The sequence below is a fragment of the Haliotis rufescens genome, unplaced genomic scaffold (assembly GCF_023055435.1).
Source record: "Haliotis rufescens isolate VD_foot unplaced genomic scaffold, xgHalRufe1.0.p SCAF_2, whole genome shotgun sequence".
NCBI classification, from domain to species: domain Eukaryota; kingdom Metazoa; phylum Mollusca; class Gastropoda; order Lepetellida; family Haliotidae; genus Haliotis; species Haliotis rufescens.
The window spans coordinates 66068979-66086430 of record NW_025963890.1 but is presented as its reverse complement, the minus strand read 5'-3'; the positions used below and the strand labels follow the sequence as shown (position 1 = coordinate 66086430).

General features: G+C 38.6%; 1 protein-coding gene across 4 annotated transcripts in view; it reads right to left on the bottom strand.

Annotated features, from left to right (window-relative positions):
* Nucleotides 1-17452, bottom strand: part of LOC124134543 (scavenger receptor class F member 2-like) — a 46064-nt gene that overhangs the window by 10499 nt on the left and 18113 nt on the right. For 3 of the 4 annotated variants that reach the window (XM_046499423.2, XM_046499424.2, XM_048400415.1), the window contains exons 3-6: nt 16990-17142; nt 16076-16168; nt 9074-9241; nt 1886-2014 (exon numbers count right to left, since the gene is read on the bottom strand). In XM_046499423.2, coding sequence (XP_046355379.1) covers nt 1886-2014; nt 9074-9241; nt 16076-16168; nt 16990-17142 — 543 coding nt within the window. The remainder of the gene's footprint in view (nt 1-1885; nt 2015-9073; nt 9242-16075; nt 16169-16989; nt 17143-17452) is intronic. The other variant, XM_048400414.1, reaches the window with a different exon arrangement.

The window sequence follows — 17452 nt, the reverse complement described above, 5'->3', positions numbered from 1 at the left end:
GTTGTTGTTACAGGTAAATCTATATGTTCTATGCTTCAAAGCATTTATTCACCTGATGAAGGAGTAAGTATATGCTCCAGGTTGTTTTGTAATAAATAAGTTGACATCCATATATTCTCTTCTTTATATGTATCACTTCTAAATGCCACTCAAAGACTTGACACTTGATATCTGTCAAAACTATTGCACACGCTACTACACAAAACAAAGGAGAACCCGTGAAGATCCGGGTTAGAATTGGTCTTCAGCAACCCATACTTGTCGTAAGAGGCGACCAACGGGATCGGGTGGTCATGCTCGCTACCCAATTGTGTGATCGATGCTCACAAGACATGAGTATGAGACTCAAATGCTATAAAAATGAAATTTACAGAAAACAAATCCTCTCGAGCTAGCCTAACAAATACAATGTGAAAGAACGGAAGCGGAGCGGCTCACCGCTGGGCAGTGATAAGTTGCGAGTCTCTAAGACCACTGGACCATGACGAGCTGGGTTTTACGACACTGTGACAGCTATTATAAAGTTGGAGTCCGGTGAAGATCTGGGGTAGAATAGATCTTCAGCAACCCATGCTTGCCATAAAAGGCGACTATGCTTGTTGTAACGGGATCGGGTGGTCAGGCTCGCTGACTTGTTTGATGGATGTCATTGTATGCCAATTGCGCGGATCGGTGCTCATGATGTAAGTCAAGGGATTGTCTGGTCCAGATTCGATTATTTACACACCGCCGTCATATACATATAGCTGGAAACATGCTGGCGTTAAACAACGAACAAACAAACAAAACAAAACAAAGAAGAACCAAGTTTCCGTATGGCCAGCCGATGTTCCTATGATGTGGGGTGTGTGGTCTCATGTAACATACGTTACATGACATATAATCGTAGTAAGATCTAATTGTTACAGAGACTGCAATCCCACGAAGATTAATGTGTTTGGTGGTTTGTACTTTACTGTCTCCACTGTACATACATTATATGACAATAAGTGGAAGTACTTCACTTGAGGACAAATTACTGCATTAACATCATACAAATGTGATGATAATCCGTTTAATGCTTTTGTGATTACTTGTTAAATGGGCAGAAGGATTAACATACATAAGGTACAAATAAACAGGAATTCGACTAGGGAGGGCGCAACTAGAGCGCGTCGTCCTTTGAATCTAGTAGGGTGTGAAAGTAACGAACATGTTGTTTTCAAAAAGCCTTCCATGAAATTTCCATGTTGTTGGTGGTTCCACTACATCCTAATTTCTTCACATGCAGTTTTGAAAAAACTAATAACATAGAATTCTTAAAAAAAGAAAAAAGAATGCTCTGAACTGTACATTTATTAAATTACGTCAACGCATCAGCTCACTCGTTTGGAAACCACACCAACTCTTTCACTCATACAAAGAAAATGCACCCCCTCCCCCTCGTCTTGACCAAACAAAGGGATGTCCCTAACTCCAAGGTCAGGGGTAATAGCGATGAAATACCCAAGGATTGTCCCCAAAGACAGAATTGGACAAACGGGTAGACATGTACGTGGTCGGGAGCTGCCCTTGACACGTCGTATCCAATATTAAAATAAAAACATTGTCATACCAACTTTGACCCCTCATCGCTCTTATTTAATCTTGTTGTAGCTAACATTCTTTCACAAAATAGACACTATGAATGTTGTGAAAATGACGTCAAATATGTACCTTATAAATACAACACCTATCCTCTATTAATTAGGTTGCAGTCGATAAAACAAGAAATTACAATAAAGATTGTAATAATATAATTGGTGCGTCACTTTTGTTTTTCGATAACATAACGAGTACAGAAAATAGTAGAGGAAAAAATAACACACAAACAACAAGCAAACAACAGTTAAAAGACAGTACTTACTTTTGCATCGAGTTCCCGTCCAGCCAGTTTTACATGTGCAGTGACCGTTCGGGCCATCACACCCTCCATTACATCCAGCTCCACACTGTGTACAGTCTTGTCCATCTTCGTAATAGCCGACACTGCATTCTGGAAATTAACACATATGTGTTATGTTGACTCCGAATGAATTACTGGTGGGCTGTCGTTGATAAATGAGAGTGTTGCGAAACATCATCAGGGTTGTGTGATTAGCTTGCTGTATCGTTTGATAATGTACAACATCCTTGAACTTCCCCCAAATATAATATTATTTTCCCAGCACCATGGTATCTGTGGTTGAACAAATAGTTATTCCCAGCTCAGTTACCGGAATAAATCGTGACACGACGCCCCTCACCGTAACAAACTCACGACAGAGAACCATCGCTACCATAACAGTATGTAAGTATCATTCAGTGCAAAGTGGACCTATGATTTCAAATCGCCAGGCAGCATTGACTACACCTTGAGTCGATATCTATTACACAAAATGTATACCAGTTGTAAATTGTCCTCCAGATATTTCCAAACAGAACATGCATTTTTAAAAGCCAACACTCATTACGTCCTTTGTCACAATGCCAAAAGTTCTGTGTTTCTTACGGTAGGTCTTTCCATATCAAAATGCTTAAATAATGGCCAAGCAATTTCAAAAAAAGAAACGCACAGGTTGTATGTAGTTCACTGAACCTGACAACACAAAAAACACAACTCGAAGGGACCCCTAATTATAGTTCGTAATAACCGTAGTTCGTTATAAGCATATACACAGCATTTATACAACAAATGGTCGGGACTAAAACATAGGTTCGTTATATCGGCCAGTTCGTTATAAGCATGTTCGTTATAAACGTAGTTTACTGTATAAAAATTGGATATATGTTATAGGAAAATGTTGGTGGCCTGATATTCGACGAACGGTGCGTCAAAACGATCTGCAATGTCTTAAAAGGCATTGTTGTCACACTTGTTCAAAAATGTCATGGAGGAAAACAGTTTAGCAAAATGCACGTGCAAGGTATGGCATTCGTAACTCGTGGTAGTGCCTATAAAAAGGCAAGCATAAGCCAATAATTTGTCATTCACTTGTCAACATTTTTCAATGTCAGAACAAGCTGAAGACACTTCAACAACTGGCCAACGCGTTACAACCAGAATGGCGCAGAATTCCGCAGGACAGAATGCGTACATTTATCCAGTCAGTGCCAAGATGATGTAGAGCCGTGATTGCAGCCGGAGGCGGTCACACGAGAAAACCGAGTTCAGCGCGACCTTGTGGCCTCATGTGACATGACAATGAACAGTTTTCAATGCCTTTGTATAACGACACCATGTGACTATCGAGCTCCAAATTTTCATATTTGAATCTATGATATTAAGTTAAATATACCGACTTCATTAGGTGTAGTATATTTACTAAAAATCTACTTGTGCGTTTCTTTTTTTGGAGAGTGTAGCTTAGAAATCTACAACGTTGAGGTTTTGCTTGGAATAACATACACGAGGAAATGCAAAAAATGCGTACGTTATCCCCGAAAAAAACAAACTAATTTGTATATTATTTCCTAACAAGGCAATGCAGTGTGGGAATTATGCTTAAATATAGACCAGATTAAGCCACACATAACTGTGACAGATAGCTGACACACATAACTGAAGGGAATCATGAAATTGCAAAACAGCGATAAAGAAATATGAAAATGTATATGTTTTATTAAATTTAAGCCCAGGGATAAGGCGATGCATATTGTCAACGAGAGTGCGAGTTAATGCTGCTGTTCGCAATAAGAGTGTAGGAAAGGTAAACCAATGGATCATAGGACTGATAGCCGCCAGGACAGGGTGACACTTAATAAACCAGGGTGCCGTTGTACAGAACAACCTTATCACTACGACTGTCGTAAGACGATGTTAAGGTATGGTATGCGCTAAGATCGCTTTGTACAACGGCACCCAGATCCCATTTAGACCAATCAACACTGAGTTATCCTGTGACAAGCATGATGTTCCTTGGACGTAGTCTTCCCAGGCGTCCCTACAGGGATCCAAATTTTGAATATAGAATTATTGCTTATAAAACTATTGCTTGAAACATAGACCAGTGTTTGATATTGAATTCAAATGTCTCATGTCTACGTACAACATTCAACAGATCACATCAACTTTACACATATCCTTATGGGTGGAAACGTTCCCCTGAATGTCTGTCTTTATGAAGTCGGAGGCCCAGTCAGTCACGCAAGACGTTTGTCAGCACCATTACCGTGCTCATGGGGTTCACGTGTAAACATGTAAGGCCTGCATCCCTCAGGGCTTTCCTTCCAGGTCGAACTTAAACTCTGTGACATAACTGAATACTGACAGTGTTCAAATCTGCGTAAAACACTCACTCAAATATTGCATATTGTATCCACATCACTCCCGATAGTCCAAATACTATCCAAAGTATCCTTTCACTTGTCATTATATGATCATAACGTAATTTGGTAAACTTTATCGTCTATAAATAGTTGTAACACGTGTTATCGTTTCAGGGGCGGTGGGGTAGCTAGTGGTTAACGCGTTCGCTCGTCACGCATGAGCCCCGGGTTCGATTCCCCACAATGTTTGAAGGCCATTTCTGGTGTCCCCCGCCGTGATATTGTTGGAAGATTGCTAAAAGCGGCGTAAAACAATACTCACTCACGTTATTGTTTCTTGGAGACATACTCTAAAACTGCTTTAGGTTCAGGAATAGTTCATTCTGTTACAGGAACAATAAATATTGTGGGTTTCGAATATATTATTAATGAAACGATGCACACTGCACCGGTCATGTGACAACAATGTAGAGAGTTTGCTGTCAAAATCAGTCTGTCCTTCTTCCATTGTGTATGTTTGTCATGTGACGTGCAGCACACATAACCACTTTAAACAACAAATACTCCCTAGTTCCCTTATACATATAACCTGTCCTTTAAACATAAAAACGGAACGTTAACGGAAGGTGTACGTGTGTAAGAATAAACACGCACAAGTCCTTCTTTAAAGCTTCTTGGAGTCTTTGAGGTTGGTTATAAGGGCGTTGATTTTGATAAAATTCATATTGCTATTATGTCAATAGTGTGGACTGTGAATCTTCATACATAGGTGCAGTAGGTATGAAGAACAGGTTGTGCTTTCGTTTTACAAAATAAACTATTTCAAAATGTATGTATGTGCAGTTGTTTGTGTTAAAGTAGAAAGGCATTAATGGTTATTTAGGTAAACGTACTAATGCTAAGATTACAGGGAGTATTCTTTCCATAATGTAGCCCATGCGAATCTAATAATGACATTGCATTATTTAGGAGTATTAACTTAGTTCTAAATTTTAGAAAATCTCTCATCACGGGTGGCCCCTTTCCTTCATTTTGGTCATACTAAACTCATTGATGTTGTGTATCTATACAACCATTATATCCACAAGAGTCAGAGTATATCATAATACATGGAGAAAAATCTGAGTCCATGATCAGGACGTGAATATCAATCGTTTTAATTATAGTCCGGTAGATATAGTGTCAAATCCTACCAAACCTACCACAAATTGCAACAGAAATGATTTCTCCTGTTTTATGAACAGAAGGCATCCCCTTACAGCATAGCAAAAATCTAGGAAAATCTAAGTTGGGAAAATTGTTTAATTTGGTAACGATCTTTAAGGGGTAGTAAATCAATATATAATACATAAAAAACAAAACATTTAATGTTTCATGTTTTGTTTAACCATATCATGTTAATATCAAATGAAAGCTGGTGTCTCAAGCAGTCCTTGTATATCTATAGTTTGTATCTATTTTGCAAAATGAAATATAATCGGCCTTTGAAAAAAAGGAAATGGGGGGAACACGTATATCAATATTTATTTATCTATATAATTTTTGTTAGTTTGAACTTTATTTATCTAATAATATAAACAATTGTTTATTTGTTTGAAAACCTTCATTTTAAAACATTTCCTTTTTAAAACATATATGTCAAGGTATATGTCAATAAATGTTTACAAATATGTTTCCCGACAAGCAGCACTTCGGCAGCCATGTTTACCAAGGAGACAGACTTTCATGTCCAGCAGGTATATACCACAAAGTAGTTTACAAGATAAACCATAATGGATATTATAAACAAATGAAATGCTGTATAAAATTGACTAAATCATGATATATATCAAGATAAAGAGTCTGTTTGTAAATGTTTCCTGCCAACCCTTTTGAGCTAAGTACTATGTACCTAACAACAAGTTCAACTTGAGTGATTAACCTGGAACCTCGAACTGAAAGGTATATTTAATTGTTTCATAGTAATCTTTTGCATTTGAAATTGTATAAAGTACTTTACAAATTACATTTTCTAGTTACTTTTTTTATCTGATGTACCTTGAGAAGTTATAAAGTTGTGAGAACTGGGGACATCATGTCAATGTTAACATAACTGAACTGTTTGTTTTGCGGAAGATCTGCAAACTATTCCAGTAAAAGGAAGATTGTAGATGTGTTTCCTGTTAGAACTAAAGAATTTGAAGACAAGATTAGAAGCACATGCTTGACAAGAAAGGATAGTTGGAGTGAGAAAGTATTTTCGAGATTAGAGTTTGCACAAGACCTCGATGCTGTCGATGCTATATATCATCAAACTTAAAGTGTAAACTTTAGGACAAACAGAGATATCCCCCGTCAATTTTCCAATGAAGATAATACACCGAAAAAAGTTAGGAAGACATGATTTGAAAAAGAGTGAAGCTTTCTTGAAGACAGCTGAAAAGCTAGAACAAGTTGATGGTGAACAGGTCTCAGTTCAAGATCTCATAATGAAGATGCAAGAGTGTCAATGTGATACTGATGCCTATGTATTTACCTACATGAAACAACAACTACTAGAATATTTTGTAGACATAACGGACATTTTTTCATTCCGGTTTTCATGACGGAAATAGTTTGCATGACTGCAATAAATGGGAAACCAAATGTTGCCACACTCAGAACAACAGCATCAAAGATATTACAAGAACATTATCAGAAGCCAAGAAGTCAAGATCCTGAAAAGGAAAAGATGAGACTGTTACAAACACTATCTAAACTTATAAAGAATTACATTGAATCTATGAATGTCCACACCAACACATATCCCACACCAGACGAACTTTCTAACATTTTGAGCAATGAAGAATATCTTCCCTCGTCATTGAAACTTCTATTACAAACCCTCTTTGTTGGAAAGGGCATCAACTTGAAACTGAGCACCCCACCCCTGCAATTCGGCTAAGGAATACAGCTACATCATCACTTTGCCTCTAAATACTTGATTGACACCCTTTCAAGTCTTGGATTTTGTAGCTCTTACTTCGAGGTAAAGAAGTTTGAATACTCTTCTGCTGTGAACCACGGTTTAGACCGAACATAACATTTGGCAGATTTGTACAATTTGTTGCTGACAATGTCGATCATTATGTCAGGACACTGGACGGCCTTAACACACTCCACGGAATGGGCATCATACTAACCATAACACCAGGAACCAAACACCAACAACCTATTCCAAGAACAGAAGTTGCAGCTGATGATTTGTGAACAGCATACAGATATGACCAGGGCGAGGATTCACAGAAATCCATCAGATGTGACAATAACTGCTAGACTACCTGGCTGATCGAGACCCATTCCACGAAGACAGACATAATGCCAATGGCATCACAGCTAATAACTCAGCCATCGCAGATAAGGCAAAAAGTGTTGGATAGATGATCTTTAATACAATGTCTGGCAAAAAAAACGTATCTGACTTTTCATTCAAGAAAACAAATGTAGCTGTAGGCATCACAGATTGCAGCGTTCTTCACTGTGTGGCGAATGTCGTGGCATGTCTTGTTTGAATTGCCAACAGCCTGCGGCATTTGAAGATAGTGAACTGTGGTTAATACATTTGCATACCTGTAACTATGCATGCGTGTGTGCTATATTGACAACTTGGTGGGGTGTATCGGTCAGCACATGACCGTTTCTTGCTGTTTGGAACAAGATAGATTACTATTATTGAAAGCTGAAAACAGATTTTTGCTGATTTCTATCAAACAAAACAAGATAGAATATGGAAAGGTAAAGCATGATGAAGCCTGTATTCGTAGCTTTTATTTGATATGTAACAAAGTTAACATTGTATAATTTAAAAAAAAATGAATATCTATATTTCAGTAAAGATGACTGAATTTGAAAGAGTTCCCCCCACTTAGATTTTTCTACATTTTTTATATGATGTTAAGGAGGGCTTGTTAAATATGAATCAACTAAAAGCATTTCTGTTGCAATTTGTGGTTGGTCTATCGTTATTTTGACGGGGATATAAGAGAACTATGTAAATCAATACCCGTTTTCTCTCTAGTTTTAGCAGGTGTGGTAATAGATGCGGAAGACTAAAAAACGTCTCCACTGGATCAGACTGATCTTCTGTAAGTACATGAATCAAGAGTACATCTTCATATTGCATAAACCACATGTACTTACATTTAACATATATGTAAAGCTCATAGTACAGTTTAAGCGGCCACGTGACCACAGTCTAAGCTTGAGATTCACCTAAAACTGCCAGTTAAAAATAGCTTTTCACAGTTTACTTTCATATTTCATCAAATGCATTTCAGAAAACATGTACTCAGTAAATTATCCTTTGAACAACAGGTTGACATGATTCAATGCATAATTAAACACAGTCTCAGTATCTGCCCGCAGAACAACTTGAGTCACACATAAACTATTTCGCAAATTGACATAATCGTCTTCTGATCGCTCATTACATCGATCGTTACATTAGAGCTCAAGTTGTGCAGTCTACATAAAACCCTACCAGCAAACATCCTTTTGTGTAAATTTTTATTTAAGAAGAGACTTCTTCTATGTTGGACGAAAGACGTGTTATTACTTATCAAACAACACACCTGGCAACCAATACACAATAGAAAAGCGCCATATACCAAGTATTCATGAGTATTCATACTTGTTTTCCTTGTAACATCTGTGTAATAAGTAATCTTAATGTTCGAAATGCAATGAGCCATATTGACAGAAGAATGTATGATCCACTGTTAATTGCACATCCTTTGACACGCAGTAAAGGAAACAGTAACATAACACCAAACAGAGTAATGCTACTTACCGTATGATAGCTCTACTTCACACACATATCCTATTAGGGGCAGTCTGATATCAGTGACTTTGTTTGGTTCAAAGGTATACAGCAGTAGGCCAGGTTCACTCTTGTCCTCAGTTGCGGTTAGTTTTTTGTTCCCGTTCTTCAAATGTACTTTAGAAAATACCGGGTATTCTGAAAATATTGACGCATGCCAGATCACAATAACTTGATATTTTGTGAGTCGAAAGCACTGCATGTGTGTCAGGACCAATTGCCAGAAATCTTGTATTTCGGTGAGTTCTGTTTGTTTCTTAAACAACTTACCTTTCTGAAAATTGTATATACACATTTGGTCACAATTAATTCATAACATGCTAAGAAATGGCATCTTAATACGTCGTGATTTTGATATGAAGGACATACAGAATTCAGTGTGAAACCAACAAACAACAAAGAAATTAACTGGACATTAACTGGATTATACAATTAACTAGTTTGCAAAACAATACAAATCATTGCAAAGTAATTTTGCAGTACACAATAGAGTGGCAGTAAAATATGCAGTACAATTACACCGGTGATATACCAGCATTGGTAGCATCCGCTGGTCTTGATGTAATGTGAGATGAGGGAGGCATGCGTTTGCCAACAGGAACAATGCAATACAATTACCACATTCTTGAACAATACATTACACTGCCATATAACAGTATATTCAGTTATTATCAATTTAACAAAGACTCAAAATCTAAAGACAAAGACTACAGAAAGACTCCTTTAATTTAATCTTCCAGAACGATTTTAAATGAGGGGAAATATTAACCTTTAAAACCTTCGACTTCTCTCGTTGGAAGCAGGCGAATTTTTCGACCACTGAACTCCTCACAGCACCAACACATTTGAAAATGCTTAATTTAAATATCTTATAATGGTGTCTGTCGACGAACTTATCTGAAAGGTGGTGTGTACAAGTGACATGGCGACATGTATGAAACATGGTCGGGGCGTGTGTTCTAGCTTATTCGACGGCAAACAGTCCGAACTGTGTCTCACTCTACACTCTATGGTATGCAGTTTCATGCCTGTATATTATCGAAAAAATAGGAACCTACCAGATGCAAGGCAAAAGCATGATCCTCGGATATTTCGGTTGGCCTACCAGTACCACCGTACCACGTACATAGTACCACAAACATTTCAAACACGTGAAAATATACTCTTCAAAAAAAGAAACTTGACATAGATGTAAAACCACTTTTTGCCAAATATCTAAAATAATTACATTAAATGTGAACCAAATAAGTCAAACATAAAGATGATGTCTCAATAATTCGCGAAAACACACGCAAAGCACATAAACGTTGCGTTTTGGGATCAATTTTACAGCTTCATCCAAACGCAACCGCCTGTAATAAACGTGCAGCACAGGATCCTGCATTTAAGCATGCAGACCCCCCCTGCTGAATGGGTATAAAAATCCACATCAACGGCTGTTCATACAGTCCTTATAACGGCAGTAGAAGCGGTGACAGAGTGCCAAGACTCAATGCAGCTCAACGGAACAACGCCATTGGGAGATTACAAGCTGGAGCAACTCAGCAAGAAGTGGCCATGCACTTTGGCGTATCGAGACATACAATCTCCGCACTGTGGACCCGATACAACAACACCAACAGAGTTGTCTTCCAGACAAAGGTCAGGAAGACCAAGGGTGACAACCCAAGCACAAGATCGATACATCCGGCTGCGACACCGCACTACTACAGCCACGTCTACAACCACACAGATCCCTGGGGTACGCAGAATATCAGATCAATGGTACGCAACAGACTGAGGAGAGGCTGGACATTTTGCACGGAGACCTGTTCGACGTCATGTATTGACCCCACGTCATGTGGCGGACCGTCTGCTATGGTGCCAACAGAGGGTTAGATGGGCACGTGCAAGGTGGAGAAATGAACTGTTTACTGACGAGTCCCGATTCCTACTCACATGATGGGCGCGCACGTGTCTACAGACGTCGGGGTGAACGTTACGCCCCCAACTGTGTGCAGCAGGTTGTCCCATTTGGCGGCGGGAGTGTCATGGTATGGGCCGGAATTCATCATGGTGGTAGAACGCCTCTCGTGCATGTGGCAGGTGCATTGACAGGTGTGCGTTACAGAGACTTGATCCTACAGCCTTACGTTCTTCCTCACGTCAACGTTCATGGCGGACAGTTCCAGCAGGACAACGCTAGACCGCATATTGCACGTGTTTGTCAGGACTTCTTACACCACAACAACATCCAGACATTACCTTGGCCAGCCCGGTCACCAAATTTGTCCCCAATTGAGCATCTGTGGGACGAGTTGGATCGACGCGTTCGCCGAAAGAATCCACCGCCCCAAACACTTCCGGCGCTTCTTGATGCACTTCAGCATGAATGGCAGCACATCCAACAGCGTGTTATTGATAACTTGATTGCATCTATGGGTCGTCGGTGTCAAGCGGTGATTGATGCACGTGGTGGGCACAACCGATACTGACATTTTCTGTACCCCTGTGACATTAACTGTATCATGTACGTGTGTCTGTCTAGGTGACACGATTAATGTTTTGAACATTGTGTACATTGATCTTCAAACAGTGTTTCAATTATGGTTTCTGTGTCCTATTTTGAAACAATCGCATTATATTACATTTTAAAAGTCAGTGTCAAGTTTCTTTTATATAGTGTCAAGTATATTTGTAGTATTTTGTTGCCGCTCACAACGGTAAAACAATGCCTTGTGAAGTCAGGGGTCATCCAGTGTGAATAAACTCCTCCTAGTGATAGATTGAATACGCCCAGCTATATTTTGAACATTTGTTTACTAAATATATCCTGCGACGGCGCATTTTATAGAAGGCGCTAGTTTAGGACAGCACGTTTATTTTCAAGATGTGTTTTATTTCGTTTTTTCGTAATTCAAGGGGCTAAAATGATTGTAAATGGGAATTAATATACATATATTCTTTTTTCGATTATTAATTTTTATTATCATGCACAGGAATGCAGTTTATTAGGTCTATTTTATTGGAACACAACACATCCAAATGTCGCGGATGTTTGGGGAGGGTACCCCGAACTCTATTCTTAGCCCTTGGATCCTCTTTTCGATCAATCACCCCTTTACGATCATTAGGGTTAGGAATTCCCGTATAGTGGCCATTAGATTACACGAACTCAATTCTTATCCCTTGGATCACCTTAACGATCTACCAACCCTAGCTTAACGATCATTAGGGTTAGGTAGCTGTTTAGTGGTTATTATAGATTCTTTAGCGGCTCTACAACATTCTTCACACAAAAACGTCGAGAAAAAAGAAAGAAAGGGTTTAGTGTCGAATATTTTGGCTCCTGGAAACTGTCCTGGAACATTCACACAAGTCGCTTTCACCTGCAACCTTTATTCATTTACTGATTCAAAAGCGAACTCACACATGTGTCGTCACCAGCCATGCTTATGCCTACCTCGTTCCTTACAATTATCACCCGACGAATTATTAAAAGCCATGCCATTCATGCCTACTCGCGAATTCGACACCTGACGCCTGATGCCAAGAGCTGTGGTCAGTTCCATCCCACTCGTCACCACTCGCCCCTTTCCGTCACCTGCAAGAAGACTCACCCCCCTATCGATGTGCGAAAATACGACAAACCAATCAGAATGCGCGTATGATTTCAAGTTCTTCGTCAAAGAATCCCTCAGAAATAATTTTTGATTTTACATATGTCTTGCATCTAAAAATATTCCAAAGACACAGTTAAATGTGTTCAATCATACTGTATAATTCCGCACGTCCCGAAGTGCTTTAAATTGCATCTGAAATATATTTAATATATGGGGAAAATTAGTGAACCATTATGCAACGAGTTGACAATTGATTTAGGTATGTCCGTTTGCGCTAAGACGGAACCCGGTCGCAAAAATGGCCACGAGCGGGGCACGAGTCGCTATTCGGCATGTCCCGGAATAACACGAGTTGGTCACGAATGTTCACATCCGACGGATTCACACTTAAACTGGTTGCTTGTCTTTGAGACACGTGAACTACGGCAGAGATCGCGAAGTTGTGGCACTGTATTCTAAAGGTACTCCCAATGAAAAAATACACATTATCGTCCTCAATACACAATACTCAGACGATAACATTACTTCGGGCTTTCCTCTCAAACCAAGCTGAGAGGGCATGATATAACCTCAAATACTGTTGAAAGTTAAGAATCACTCACTATCTTTTGATAAGGTTTTACAGTTGTTTGGTCAAACATTAACAGTTCAAAAAGAGAAACAACACAAACATTCAGCCTAATAATTGATTGTATTTCAACCTAATTACCAAATAAATCTAAAAAAGGTTTCGTGACTCAAAACATGGTCTTTGTGGAAGTGTTTTAGGACCCTGAAAACATTATTAGTGAATGAGTGAGTTAAGATTTATTGTCACATCGGCAGTATTTCAGCAATTTAGACATTAATAATAAATACGTTTAGACTATATAAAAACATGCCAACAAAGGACACAACAATAACAAGATCATCACAGACTTTATTTAAAACAAGCATATGACGATAAAGAGATATTACTGTATATAACAATACATGATATAGATGGGCTATAGGTCACCAGCACAATCAAAGTTAGGCCATACTTTTGCTACCTGCATGGAGTCCTTGTAGGATTTACGCTACCCCTCTGGCTACTGGCGATTATTAGAAAGCCAAACAATTAATCATACAACGGTTTAAAGCATGGAGAGAAGCAAAATACCTTGAATGATGTGGAACATATGTACCCTCTCAGGGAGACAATATTTTACGTTTCATTTACACCCTTTGAAGATACAGTCACTAACCATCTAAGTTATTTTGTTCATTCCACCCAATTAAAACATCACTTACTTTCTACTATACACATTTTATAAAAAGAAGTATCAATTAAAAAAAAATGAAATAAAATTAATACAATGAGAACTGATTGTAAAAAGAATCTGTATGCATGAAACCTTGAAATAGTTATCCCTTGTGATGGAAAAGTACAGTCAAGCAGGACATGAATCTGTCCAGTTCTCTCACCATCAGATGAAGAAACAGCATTTGTTCCTTTTGGATTTTTTATAGCGAGAACCTATGTATTTTTGGTTACACATGTTGAAAGAAAGGAGATTTGAGGATTAACAAGGAGCGAAGTTATAGATGAAATCGACTGCAAAAAGCGAGGCTACAAGGGCGTTATATTCCGGCAAAACAGACCCTGTATCTATTTCTGACAATCAGAATGAAAGTGAGGCTGGCTCGGCCCATGTCAGGTACCTGAAGACAAATAGAACCCGGAGGTTAAACATGCCAGATTGGTCACCGCCCTTAGCATACGACTCTAGGCAAAGTTGTAATACAAAGTGTTGCTGGTTATTTTCATGAATCAAATAGGTTTGTATGGACAAATTCGAAAAGACAAGCTTTCCATGCTTAGGGCGTGGCGTGACTAGCCCATTGATATAATCGGGCCCATTCTGCAACCTGTCTAGGTGAAGTCCCTAAATGGATTGTTACCAAGATGAAATGGAACAATTACTGAAACATTTTTTCAGAATGTGTTTCTGTCCATAATACTTTTGAGTTGATTTCCGTTATCGGGTGGTCAGGCTCGCTGACTTGGTTGATGCATGTCATCGATCCCAATTGCGTTGATCGATGCTCATGATATTAATCACTTGATTGTCTGGTCCAGACTCGATTATTTACAGACCGCCGTCATATAGCTGGAATATTGCTGAGTGCGGCGTTAAACAACAAACCAACCAACCCTTAGCTGTTCCCTGCCATTAGGTGACTGTTCATATACTTATAGAGAGGATTGTTTCACCTTTCAGATTACTCCTTTAGGGATAACTAAGAAACTAATAGTTAGGATGCATATTGGAACAGTAACACATTAACATACACAATATTCAAAGTTCATTTTAAAGGTAATTTAATTTATGAACTACGAAACATTATAAACTTGATTACAAATTTATAATAATTGACACATCATTACATTAATTTTCATCAACCTATCAATATAGGTTGTAATACCATACACAATTTAGCCCACTATATAACAGTTTAACAAGAATTGAACAAATCTGACTACATATTGATATTCATGATTAATTACTATATCACTACTAATTTAAAAATGACTCATTGGATATATTAAAACTGTATTTGTAATACACGCTCGGAGGAAGTGTAGAATTGTGGAGCGATTGTACACTAGGAGATAAACCTAGATCACATGCTCGACCACATGCATAGGTTAAAACATTCATTAATTATTTCATTTCATAGTCACTTTTTCATTCATCTCGTGAAGACTGACAGTGAAAGAGTGGCATGTTTGATAGCCCATGAAACATCATACCTACTTGTGGCCCTGTGGCGGTAAACACAAACAGTGATCGATCTGTCCGGCTTTCAGTCATTGTTTTATTCAAATCTGATAGTTACATGTAATGTTGTTCACATATTATCTGTTTACACTTGCCAGTTATCTATGCGCCAGTGATACGGCCAGCTCGACACAGAAAGACACTGTAACTAAATTCACGTTGTATGTACAATTTGTACTTCCGGTTTGATGCTGTAACAGCGCGCCAAGTGATTATAAATAGACGGCGGACCTCATTAGTTCCTGTTTACCTAATCTTTTCGCCATCACTTAAGTAATATCATGCAATGACGCAATTGTTGAATACAAACAAAATGGTCCCATTTCATGTTCATGCGTTAAATGAAATGACCAAGGAACATTTTCAATGGACCATTTAGATTATCTTATATGTAAAAGTCGCGTTCTTCAAAGTTATGCATGATAATAATTGCGTAAACAAAAAACACGAAACAGTGTCTTACCACATCCACATCCTGATAACTACATCCTGTAATTAGATGAAATATGTGTTTATGTATAGTTATTCTCGAAATAGGTTTGGACAAGAAGACGACGAACACCTACTGTATTTGCATAGTGGACCCATATAGCCCCCGCGACAACCATCTGGACATTGAGTCTTGCACAGCTCCAATTCTTTACACCCACACTTTCTACCTGCATTAAATGACAAACATAAAAGGTGAACTTTTAGTGAGTGAGTAAGTATGGTTTTACGCCGCTTTTAGCAATATTCCAGCAATATCACGGCGGGGGACACCAGAAATGGGCTTCACACATTGTACCCATGTCGGGAATCGAACCCGGGTCTTCGGCGTGACGAGCGAACGCTTTAACCACGAGGCTACCCGACCGCCCCCCCGAACATGAGAACAAACACCTTTCTCATAACAATCTGGCTGGTGCCACAAGATCTGCTTGGCTAATGCAGAAAGTTTCGTGACTACGGAATAAAGGAACCATGTGAAACCACTTTTAGATCTCAAGAATCGGATAGCTGCATCATGAGATAAACATGCAATGGCATAAATGGCGCCCATCTAGGATTTTTAAGTGGCCAACGCGTTTTCCAATGAGAATACACATACCAAGTGTGTTGCTTGTATCATCCTTTGTAACGGTTGTTCAATAGTCTGCCTAGCTAACAACCACTAATTCTCACTGCCTCTCTACCTCGATTTTGTCATCCCGTCAAATATGGTTTAAGAGAGACAAAGTTGATTTGAGATAGATATTTTATAATAGCATAAAGGGCCAATACTATACATAGACGCAAGATAAAATCACAAAGCAAACTCACTATTCACTGGTAAACAGACATTTTGATATATACGTGATTCTGTGTATCACGTTTTGACTCTTTAGTCGATTATTTACGGTTTCATCTTGCACTTCTCAGGGACGCAAATAGAACATATACAATCACGTTGTGTTAGAAAATGATGTTTTATGATAATGTTATAAATGGCATGTGTTACCTGCTGCATATCGAATCCTCAATGTGTTCACTCTGTCTGCAGATGTGATGTCTCTTGCATATATATCTCTGTGGTAGGTGAAACAATTCGTCATATTTCCATCCACAAGTCTTCGGTAAAATGGATCTAGGATGTGCCCCAAAAGTAAGTTTTCTGAAAGCAAGAGGTACAAACAAATAACAACGGCAGCACCTTTGAAGTAGAACTATGTATCCATGTGAACACTTTTATTTTCTATATTATGTGTCCCCTCTTCATGGTTAACTTCATAGTATGTAAATATTTCACCCTGGCACACATAACGAGGAGGCAAATCGTCAGCCACTCCTACATGCAGATTCTATCACAAATCTGACATGCTCACTGAAGGTCAATTGCCACTGCATGTTAATACCTGAATATAAGTCCTATAAAAGCATTCTTAAAAAATAGAAAAGCATAGGCTAACTTTTAACTTTTTACT